The sequence below is a fragment of the Falco naumanni genome, chromosome 5, assembly GCF_017639655.2.
Source record: "Falco naumanni isolate bFalNau1 chromosome 5, bFalNau1.pat, whole genome shotgun sequence".
Classification (NCBI taxonomy): Eukaryota; Metazoa; Chordata; class Aves; order Falconiformes; family Falconidae; genus Falco; species Falco naumanni.
This window is the reverse complement of record NC_054058.1, coordinates 91,657,752-91,669,781: the sequence shown is the minus strand read 5'-3', so window position 1 is coordinate 91,669,781 and position 12,030 is coordinate 91,657,752. Positions and strand designations below refer to the sequence as shown.

The 12,030-nt window shown below is 43.0% G+C and overlaps 1 protein-coding gene across 2 annotated transcripts in view; it reads left to right on the top strand.

Annotated features, from left to right (window-relative positions):
* ABCD2 (ATP binding cassette subfamily D member 2) overlaps positions 1-12,030 on the top strand; it is a 49,825-nt gene that overhangs the window by 32,473 nt on the left and 5,322 nt on the right. For both annotated transcript variants that reach the window (XM_040594804.1, XM_040594803.1), the window contains exons 7-9: positions 133-278; positions 9,429-9,513; positions 10,242-10,367. In XM_040594804.1, the coding sequence (XP_040450738.1) occupies positions 133-278; positions 9,429-9,513; positions 10,242-10,367 (357 nt within the window). The remainder of the gene's footprint in view (positions 1-132; positions 279-9,428; positions 9,514-10,241; positions 10,368-12,030) is intronic.

Here is a 12,030-nt window from a genome sequence, read left to right as displayed (position 1 = left end):
ATTCAGCCACAGATAAATCCAGTTTTAGCAATGTGGTGTTTAAAGCATTATAATCTGCTCCATAGAGCGTCAGCAAGATATGCTTGCTTGGAGTCAGCTCCAGATTACTGGTTTCTCTGTATTGGTTCTCAGGCCCTACATGTCTATTGGAACGCTACGTGATCAAGTCATCTACCCAGACTCAGTGGATGACATGCACGAGAAAGGCTACCAAGATCAAGATCTGGAATGTATCTTGCATATGGTTCATCTGTACCACATAGTTCAAAGAGAAGGAGGTAAATGGCATATTTTTGTAATAAGCTTTACAAAATCTGTTCCTCGCGTGTGTGTCTTAGCCTGACTGACCTTTGCTTACTGAACTGTCAAAACTGGATCCAGACCTTTTTCTGGTTGTGGGAGCCGCACAACACATGGTTGTTGCTCCTGATGCTAAAGGACGGAGTGCTCCTTTCCCCCCCCCCAGTAAATCCATGCCCAGGCTGAACATCCTTGTTGCCTTGTGATAGCCAGTCTTGTCATGATATTGTGAGATCACTGACCTTCCTTAATTTTCTTAGAAACTGTAACATGTCTTAAAACCTTGTAATGTCACTGACTACAACAACTTGAAAGCATGTGAATGAAAAGAGAGTCAGGTCTGCTTTCACCTTCCTGGCTTGTGGGATCAGCAAGACTATGTGCTATGAGAAGGAGTGTCTGATACCACACCACTAGGGTGAACAAGTTAAAAGTAACCAAATGACACGGGCTGGCAGTAGAGTGTTGCCGTCTACCACTTGCAGTTTAAGTTGCCATGTGTTGTCAGCATTGTTTGCCCTAAGAGTAGGGGATGGTTTAAATACGCTGGCATGGTAAGTGTCCAGATGCTGAAGGCTTCTCTTGTGTCTAAGGAACTGAAGCACTGAATGTTTTTTTTTCCCCGAGCATAGCAATAATTTTCATCCTTTTGTTCCCACCAGCCACTAATCTCTAGTTTGAATTTCCTGCCCATCATTATGCTCTTATAACACACATAGGACAAATTTGGTAAAGTTTAGAGAGAAGAAGGAGGATCTTCAAACCCCTCTAAGGAGCTGGTGTCACGAGTGCTGGATGTTCCCTGCCTCTCTCTGCCAGCTGTCAGTGCTCCTTTTTGAGAGGTTACTTTGGGTGCATTAACTTGTAACGTGTGTGCTTGGTGTCTGTCAGGATCATTCTGGCAATAGACAGTAGTGCTTCAGCCACTGGGAATCCCAAGGCTAAATTCCTATTCCGGGATGGCAGCCTGTTGCTCTGTTCAAAAGGTAGAAGGTGCATTTTATTTTTGAAATATGCATGGAGACGCATCTGTTCTCTTTTCTGCACATTTTAGTAACCATTTACAGCAGCAATTGTATACCTACAGATACTTTCTCACTTCACAATCCTGTTGATAGACTCTTATCTTTCTGTGGGTCAGAGTTTCTTTGTTAAGAATATAATAATGAATGTTGACCCTCAACAAGTTGCAGTAGAAAATAAGAGTCTGCCATCATTCTGATATATATTATTATTCAGATCTGATACTATGACACAAGGATTGAAAAAGCGGGCAGAGCGCTAAACAATACAGCTGGCTTTCTGGGCTGCAGGCACACGTTGCCGCATCATGTTGAGATTGACATCCACCAGCACCCGCAAGTCCTTCTCCTCAGGGCTGCTCTCAATCCATTCCCTGCCCAGCCTGTATTTGTGCTTGGGTTTGCACCAACCCACATGCAGGACCTTGCACTTGGCCTTGTTGGACTTCATGAGATTCACGTGGGCCCACTTCTCAAGCCTGTCATGGTCCCCCCTGGATGGCATCCCTTCCCTCCAGCGTGTTATCTGCACCACACAGCTTGGTGTTGTCAGCAAACTTGCTGAGGGTGTACTCAATCCCACTGTCCATGTCAATGACAAAGGTGTTAAACAGCACCAGTCCCAATAACAACCCCTGAGGAACACCACTTGTCACTGTCTCTCCTTGGACATCAGGCCATTGACTGGCAACTCTTTTGAGGGCGGCTATCCAGCCAATTCCTTATCCACTGAGTAGTCCGTCCGTCAAGTCCATGTCTCTCCAGTTTAGAGACAAGGATGTTGTGTGGGACACCGTCAAATGCTTTCTACAAGCCCAGGTAGATTACATCAGTCACTCTTTCCTCATCCACCAATGCTGTAACCTTGTCAAGGAAGGCCACCAAATTTCTCAGGCATGATTTGCCTGTAGTGAAGCCACGTTGGGCTGTCACCAATCACCTCCTTATTTCCCATGTGCCTTAGTATAGTTTCCAGGAGGATGTGGTTCTCTGGGCCTGTAGTTCCCCGGGTCTTCATTATTTCCCTTTATTAAAAGTATGAGTTACGTTTCCCCCTTTCCAGTTCATGGGAACTTTAGTGGCCTGCCACAGCTTCTCCGGTATGATGGATAGTGGCTTAGCCGGTTCATCTGCCAGTTCTCTCAGGACTCACGAATGCATCTTATCAGATCCCATGGACTTGTGCACCTTCAGGTTCTTTAGATGGTCTCAGACTTGACCTTCTCCTACAGTGGGCAGTTCTTCATTCTCCCAGTCGCTGCCTTTATCTTCCGTGACTTGGTCAGTGTGGCTGGAGCACTTATTGGTGAAGGCCGAGGCGAAAATGTCGTTGAGTAAGTACTTCAGCCTTCTCCATGTCCCAGGTAACCAGGTCTCCCGTTTCCTTCTGGAGAGGGCCCGTGTTTTCCCTAGCCTTCCTTTTATCACCAATGTACTTACAGAAGCTTTTGTTGTTGCCCTTGACATCCCTGGCCAGATTTAATTCTGTCAGGGCTTTAGCTTTTCTACCCTGGCTGCTCGGACAGTTTCTCTGTATTTCTCCCGGGTTACCTGTCCTTGCTTCCACTCTCTGTAGGCTTCCTTTTTTGTGTTTGAGTTGGTCCAGGACCTCCTTGTTCATCCATGCAGGCCTCCTCGTGTTTTCACCCAACTTCCTCTTTGTTGGGACACATCACTCCTGAGCCTGGGGGAGGTGATCCTTGAATATTAACCAGCTTTCTTGGGCCCCTCTTCCCTCCAGGCCTCTATCTCATGGTACTCTACCAAGCAGATCCCTGAAGAGGCCAAAGCCTGCTCTCTTCAAGTCCAAGGTAGCGCGACCTTGCTATGCACCCTCCTTGCTGCCCCAAGGATCTTGAACTCCACCATTTCATGGTCACTGCAGCCAGTGCTGCCCTTGAGCTTCACATTTCCCACCAGCCCCTCCTTGTTGGTGAGAACAAGGGCCACCTTAGCACCTCTCCTCATTGGCTCCTCTATCGTTTGGAGAAGGAAGTTGCCATCAACGCATTCGAGGAACCTCCTGGATTACCGATGCCCTGCTGTGTTGTCCCTCCAACAGATATTGGGGTGGTTGAAGGCCCCCATGAAGTCCAGAGCTTGTGAATGTGAGGCAGCTCCTGTCTGTCTATAGAGGGCCTCATCCACTTGGTCTTCCTGGTTGGGTGGCCTGCAGCAGCCCTCCACTATAATGTCACCTCTCCCTGCCCTCTCTTTAATTCTGACCCATCAGCTCTCAGTCGGCTCCTCATCCATCCCCAGGCAGAGCTCCATGCACTCCAGCTGGTCACTGGCGTAGAGGGTGACACCCCCTCCTCGTCTCCCCCGCCTGTCCTTCCTAGAGAGCCTGTATACTTCCATCCCAACGCTCCAGTCATAGAATCCCACCACATCTCTGTGATGCCAGTAAGGTCATAGCCCCGCAGGTGTGTGCATGTCTCTGACTCCCCGTGTTTGCGCATGACCCTCAGCGGCCAAACCCATATGGCCAGCAGTCTCTGAATGCACATCACTGTGGGTTGTAACCCTGCAGCTGGAGCATGTAGCTGATGATGGGGCAGTTACCGTGCTCCACGTACAAGATGCCACTGGCCGTGTCAGCGTTATGCATTGCCAAACCGAAACCCCAGGTTTGGATAAGTCTCACTCTACTCTCTGTGCCAAAGAAAGTATTTATTGCTGACTCCATTCTTGCTCTTCTGCCTGTCTGGCTGCACATGCGAGACACACACAATCTAAAAAAAAGTCTAGAGGACACTGTTAGTGTTCACTGGTGCCCTATTGAAACTCCACTCAGGATGAGGGCACACAGTGCAAAAGGCTGCACAAAAAATAATGTTAAAAAAAAAAAAGGTGTCTTAGGTACTTAGCGATCTGAAAATAACAGAAATGGTCAAAGCTTGAAAACAAGGGAAGAGATTACCACATTCCAGGAAGTTTTTAGGACCATAATACACTTACTTGTTCCATTTTCTCCTTGGGCTTTGCAGAAGGCAAGTGCCAAGGTAGAAGCAGAGAGGAAATACATGACTTATGATTTGACACGTTACGTGGATTTCATATGCTTACATATTCTTTAGCGCTCCCCTAGTCTGGGATAAAGACTTACATTCTGTTTTTTTGAACCAGCAAGCCAGAGAAATACTTGTTGAAAGTGAACAATTGACATTTTTGTTTATACATAGCTGAATTATTTTTTTTTATTTCCAACTTTTATTTTATTCTTTTACTTAAAATCAGATTTTTTAAACGAAAATGATTTCTATTTAAAATGGAAAATTTTCTTTGCAAAATAATGAAAAATTCCATATAAAGCTTGTAGAACAAGGGATTTGCCCTAAACCATCTTTTCGCTTTTTGCAAAGTGGTTAGATAGTTGACAAACTCTGGCATTTTCCAATAGAAAAAAAAGTTTTGCTAAAAAATTCGCAAACAGTTTCTATTTATCTATTATATACAACTTTTGAAAATCTACGACGTCTGAAAAAACAATCAATGAAACCACTTTTAGTTATTCATATTCTTATGGATATATGGGGTATGTCCATGCTATTTTGAACTGTTTCCATAAACTGCTGTAAGAATGGAACTGTCTGTCAATCATTAAGTTGTAGAAGGTAATATATTCTTCAATATTTTTTCTGTAGATCCTCTTCTTCTTCAGAGCCTTACCTCTGCCTCTTCCCTTTTCACCTATCCCCTGCAGTATTAAGCCTCTACCAGACAGTGGGCTCCTTGGGGCATGTCCCTGTTGTGCTTTAATTGACCACGACTGTCACGCATATATAATATGATGCTTTGCAGTTTGGTGTTCTGCTCCCTGTGGGCAGTTATGAAAAAGCCAGATGGATCCAGAAGCGTGCAAGTCTGACTCAGTTTATTTGTCCTGGCATAACTTTATTGTCTTTAGCTGAATTGCTTCCACATTGCATCAGTACAAGGGTCACCAGTGTCCAAGCGTAAAGTAGCCAGCAAGAGCCTAACGCTGATCTTGCTGCTGCCGATGGCAGAAATTCCTCTCTTTTTTTAGCAATAAGGTTTGACCCAGTTAGAAGTAAGTAGAATGGCTACAAGAATAAGTAGCCCGGTTTGGCGTTTAGCTTCTGTGTTACCCTCATGAAACTTTTTTTCAGTTGGTAGCAACAGAACACACCAAACTCACCAAAATAACAACCCCCCTCCCCACCATCCGCATTCTGGATGGCCCTGAGCCCAAACCCTAGAAGATCCCAGCGCAGCTACTGTTCACAGTACCCCCCGCTTGCTGCTAGGGGCAGACTTGCCTTCACACGGAGGTGCACACTGGTATTTTTCTCATCTTTGGATATTAGAGGAATGCCATTTTGTTACTTACCTTTATATTAGCAATATGGTGCCCCTGTCAACACCTGCAAAGTTGCTAGCTCTACCAGGAGAATAATGTCATAGAAAATTAGGGTAGCGGAGAAGGTTGGCGAACCACCAGCCAGCACAGGCATGTCCAGAAATCATAGGTAATAGCATGGAGATGTGCAGTAGATATATACATAAAGTGGTTCCCTCCTGACCTGCTTTGAAAATCTGTGTGTATTTAGCAAGTGTCAATCGTGGTACAGCCTTAGGCTGCCGATAGCTTGTCACGTGAGAGGAGCCATGAGAACGTGTAGCAGCACGCTGAACGCATGACCAGGCCTGGCAGGTTGGGGATGATGACATTACTCAACAAGTTCAACCTGTTCATGGTTTCTCAGCACCCCAGATTATAACTATCCCTCATTATTTTTCACATTTGTCATATCTTTGGGTCTTTTCCAGGGAACCTTTGTGGTAGGCCACGTATAAACACACAGATAAGCACATTTCCTCTCTCCAGTATTTTTTCATCTGATCATTTCAGCCCTGGATTTGCTTTTGTTGGTACCAGCAGGAACTCGAGTGCTTTGCTGGCTTTTCTAGTGGCTCTGAAATCCAGAGACACAAATCCCCACAGTGTCATGCTGAACTGGGGCTCACACAGTTGACGGTCTCTTTGTTCATTCCTCAGCTAAGGATTGCCTTTGCATATTCATGCTGCACAGCACCTGGGCTCTCTTCCATTTTGACAGCTGCCTCAGGACATATGCTGTGCAAGAGGCCTTCATGTTCAAAAACTCACCAGGGGTAACCTTTCTTCTGTCCACATCTGATGAGGTGCATTGGAACGTAGATCTGGAAAAGGATCTTTTAACCGTATCTTTTTACGGCAGCTGAATGCTCGGTCTTGCTTCCAAGTATGACAATTCACAAGGATGAAGGATACACGGTGCTACAGACTCTAGATGCAACCCCTTTTTTGTTGTCAAATTTAGCTTGCTTTTTCCTTCAGAAAACTGGGGGAAAAGGAATTCTAAAAGAAGCCATGCAAGAAAATGAAATGCTGCTGTCATAAGGCTATCGCTACTCTCTGCTAACAGCTGTATGTATTTCTACCGCCGTTAGTCTGCCCCAGCACATTAGACATGCTCTTTGTCTTACTGGTTGCAAAAGGCATTTCTGTGACATCCAGTGTTTATCTCATCTACATCATACCATGTGCAATCAAAGTCTACATGTAACAAGAAATTGAGCAAGGAATTTGGACTCTGAGAGCCAGAATGATGTTTGTACCTACGAAGAGATTTGTGCTGCGTCCATGGACATGCCATTTCATTTCTTCATTTGTAAAGTGGATGTAGCTATGCGTGACATGAGCCACTGAGTTGCCTGATATTTTCGGAACACTAACGACCTTCATTGATTTATGCCATGTCAGCAGTAAGAAAAGGGAAACAAGTAGGTGCATTATTGTTAATGCACAGTAGGGAGGCAGTTTATTGTGAGTTACAATGCCTCACTGTTTAGAGGAAATTGTTCTGACATTAGAAAATATTTTTTTTTTAAATAGATAATATTAAAATGCATTCTTCCCTATCTGTTGTTTGAAGCATTCCAAGTGGCAAATAGGAAAGTTCAGGGAGGGAACTAAGCAAGAAGAGACAAGATGCACTTCTAATACTCAGTTAGAATGTAAGTTGAAGTGAGCACAGAGATGACTGCTGTATCCTGGTAAATGGAGGCTAAATCTTACACCTCTAGATGAAATAATAGAATGATTTTGCTGACAAGATGATGCTTCTTCATGAATATCATTCCTTTTTTTGTCTTTTAGTAAGTCTTTATAAGCCAGCTGATCTGGAAGAAACCGTATGGACGCAAGCATTGCTTCCCCAGGCACATGTGCACGCATGCACACCCACCCACACCCCAGCTCAGATCCAGGTTCCTAAAGCTTGACTATATGCTCAGCTTAAAAATAACAGAATATAAACAGCAGCCTGAATGTTGTCTTCAGAAGCACAGTTGTTTCTACGGCTTTCATGAAGGACTGTTCCCACCCCTTGCCTCTAGGACCCTTTGCCAAAAAGGACCGCCCCAGGTGGTTTACAGGCTTTTATGGAAGCTGAAGGTGTCAGTGGAACAGCACTCCAGCTCTCTGTGTGGTCCCAGCACCCGGACTGGAGCTGCAGCAGCTTCTGTGCATCTGTTCCCTTTACTACAGTTCATCCAAATGGGGGTCCAGTTAATCATTACACAGCTCTGTCTTTGCTAGGGGCCCACTGATAGAAAGCACTGTGTGTGCTCCCAAGGGGTGCCCCCTGGGATCCTTAGACAAGAATGGAAGGAAACAAAGCAAAACCAATAGGATTACTAGGGGTGATGTATTTCTGGTGTGTGCATACCTGGTTTTTAAATCTAACTATATACATGTATATTAAAAAACTGTGACATTGTATTTGACAATTTTACGTAGAGGAAATTCTTAGAATTCAGTCTCCAGCATTATCGATTCCTGTTTTCAGTCACACAACTTCTCACCAGATGCTTCACTGAGGTTTTATTCAGACTTACCAAGCTCTGGTGTGGCATGAAGCATGGACAGAGCACTCCCCAGCCTCCTACACCTTCACAAGTACCAAGTGCCTTGCCTTGGTTCAGGTATCAGAAATGACACAGCCCATGCTCCTTGCTTGACCTTCTTTCTAGTCTTTTCTGGGAAATGTTTATCTTCAGTTGGGAAGTGGCAGAAAAGAGTTTTCAGTTTTAGTTACAGTGCTTCTGGGCTGATTTGGAAAAATGTTCTCTCCCTCACTCGACCCTGCTCCAGCTGCCTGTCTCACGAATAGATGATATATTGAGAAAAATGTCTTTTCAGATTTTCTGTACATCCACACTCTTCCCTTTCAAAACTCAACTGTTTTGCAACTCTATCCGTCTGGATCGTTTGATTGAAAACTTATTTTCAGTAGGGTAATTTGGTATTTGAATTTTTTTCATTGGTGGGAATGAATCATGCCAGAGTACTCATAGAAATGCCTGTCTGCCATAAGATTGCAGATAAAATGCATCACACTCCCACTGCACGTGTCTGAAAATGATAAAGAAAAAAATCAGTTGTAGACTGTGCAGAATATTAAATAAGGATACCTAGTGTTATAGCAGTTGTGGGTCATCTCTAAATACAAGGTAGCAGGAAGCTTGTATGGAAAATCCTCCTGTCTGTCTGCAGTTTTGTATGTTAGCTGCTTGTCTGTACGCATAGAATGCATCCTTGTGTCTGCAGCTGTGTTTCTGTTCAGTTTGCTGACAGTTACTCTTTGCCTACAGTAGGGAGTGGAGTCTGGTACTGTTCTTTATGGTTTTTACACTTTATTTCTTTGAATTTGTTTTTAAATTTCCACTCATACCTTTCAAGGAGGAATAGAAAATTGTTCTATAAAACAAACATGACGGAATGAAATGGTTAGTTACAGGTAGGTGTCTTTTCAAAGAGATGGTAAGTAAAGTTATTGACAATATCTACATGACCAAGAAAGTTAAATTCCGTTTTCAAAATTGACATGATATTTGGGACATTTCTGCAATTGAGTGCCAGTGGAAAGGCACTGAGGTATTTCAGAAGATGTGATCCAGAACCCTGAGCTGTGTCTTCTGCAATGGAAATGTCCTTTATGATTTTGCTTGCAAATTGCAGAGATGTTGCAAGTGAAGCTGCATTTCCTTCGTAAACTTACATTGCCCTGACGCATCTTGTTTGCATTTTTTTAAAAGGCTGGGATGCCATCATGGATTGGAAAGATGTCTTGTCAGGAGGAGAAAAACAAAGGATGGGCATGGCTCGGATGTTTTACCATAAGTAAGCATTTTGATTTGTTCTTTAAGTAGCATCTGAAAATGAGGAAGCGTTTTGCAGTTTTCCCATTATCACTTGAGCAGTAGTAGACTATAATCTCCATGCAATACTCAGTACTGCTAGATGGCTGCATAGGAGCACAGGCCTTGTCATTATTTCATACAAGCTCTAGTTTGGGGAATGCTTCTTACTTAAGCTTTGCTTTTGGCAACATAGCATTACATTTTCCAGATGTTCCTTTCTTTAACGTCTCAGGCATAAATGTCTTCCCTGCATCTGTCCTCCAAATATTGCAGAAGTCTGATGGACCGTTGCAGAGGTTATGGCAGTTTGAAATCCAAGCTACAAAACCTTTTGGTTTGGGAGACTGCAAGCATGCAAAGGCAGCCCAGTCCATACATAGCAGTGGATAGAAAGCTTCCGAGTTGGCTGTAGCTGCTGCGTGATGTGATGACAGGACAGAATAATACCAGGTCAAACTAGAACACAGAAGTTAGATCACTGTGTACTCAGATGGACTAGGAAATAAACCCCATTTTTCCTGGAAGCTGGCTCTGCACCTGAATAATGCATGGGAACTATGTTGTTGCTGGCCAGCTTTCAGCTGTAGATGAGAGACAGCTGTCTGGCAAAAATAGATCTCTCCTTTCTGTTGTTCTTTCGCTTAAATATTGTACGTGGGAATACTGTCCAAAATATAGAAGAGTAATTTCCTTATCTGCTTTTGAAAGGCCGAAATATGCATTGCTGGACGAATGCACGAGTGCTGTAAGCATTGATGTTGAAGGAAAAATTTTCCAAGCTGCAAAAGCTGCTGGGATATCCCTGCTTTCCATCACACACAGACCTTCTCTTTGGTAAGTATGTTTAGGGATTTATCATGGTCCTTGCTTTTAGCTTTCTGACAGGCAGTGTATTGGCTTATAATGTTTGTACTAGGCCAGTTGTTTAATCGGTATCTACTGCATTTTCTAAGATAACTTGTCTACAATAACAGACATGTATTTATTCCTCCTCTTTTTTTTAAATGCATTTCAGTTATTAACTATTAATAGCAACATGCAGGGATCTAAGAGGCAATAAATTAGTCCACCACTCCACAGCCACAACAGGTATCACCAGACTCTAGAAGTTTACCAGTGCAGGAAGATGGTGGGAAACATGGCAAGTGGTTAAACCACTCTTTGTTCTTCCGTAGAAATAATACATCTGGTGTTTTAACTTCAGTTGTGCCCTCTGTCTGCAGGGTTTGTGAGCTTTCAAAATTTGATTGTCTATTAAAAAAGGAAATATTGGAATTCTGAGAAGCATCATTCTTATGAGGGAGTACCAAGTGTGGAAGAGTCCCTCAAGGGAAACAAATGTAGTTACCTGATACAGAAAACAGCCAAATACTTTAAAGGGCAAAATGAGATCAACGAGGTGTAAGCTAACATCAGCAGACACTATTCATTCTGTACTCCTTGATCTCTGCTCTCAGTTTGTTTGGGTTTTTTTTTTTAATTGTTGACAAAAATCCATTACCAGTCTGTTGCCTCAAAGGAAAGAAATTATATCAGTGTCTGCTTCTCTGAAAAAGAATGGTTTCCCCAGCATTTCTCCTTCCTCTGTGTAGTCAGTGAGGGTGGAAATAGCTTTTGCTGGATCAGGACCTAAATGTTAAGAAAAAATGGGTCACAGACATTTGGTTTTAAAATAATTTAAATTACGCTTAAAAAGAAAAATAGTATTTAATTATTTTTTTAAAAAAGTTTGGCATTATTTTAAAACCACTGTTCAAGAGGTTTTTGAGAGCATCTCGGCTATAAATAATAATGATGCAGGGGGAAGTTATGCAACAACACTTGTGAGAAAGGTCTTTTGAGTTCAGTTTCCTACCAGCATTTCTTACTACTAGTGCTATTCAGGAAGGTTAGGGATTGTTCTTGTAACCTCCACAGTATTATTGGAATTACCAGAAATCTGGTGATTTGTGGGGTTCTAGAGAAGTAAAAAGAAGTGCTCAGTATTTAGAAATAAGCACCAAATGCCTTTAGCATAGGTATGCTTGCACAGGGACTGCACTGCATAGAGGAAAAATGGGTTCACAGGCTGTTTTCTCTTCCTCAAGATTATACCGGAAAATATTTGCCCTTTTAATCAAAAATTAGCTACTTTCTTAGACTGCAAGCATTGGACATCTCAATCAGCTACCTTAGCTTCCTGATTTTTTTTTTGTTTTGGTGGGGGAAAATGGATAGGTTAAACATTTGGTGTCACAAAGAATAGTATGCAGGAACTGGTCAATGTAAGCCTGGAGTTGAATCTGTTTGGAGTCCCATGTCATATGCTATTGAATTTATTAAACTGTCACTTTCCCTGGATGGGATTTATATTCACTGTTTTATGATGTATCTCATCTTCTATAATTGATAGTGATAAATTACACAGTCATACCAGCAGCTCTGAGGGAACTCTCTGCTCTTCCTCTTGCACCTCCTGATAAATGTCTTGTCAGGTCTTGACAAACTCCACATGTAC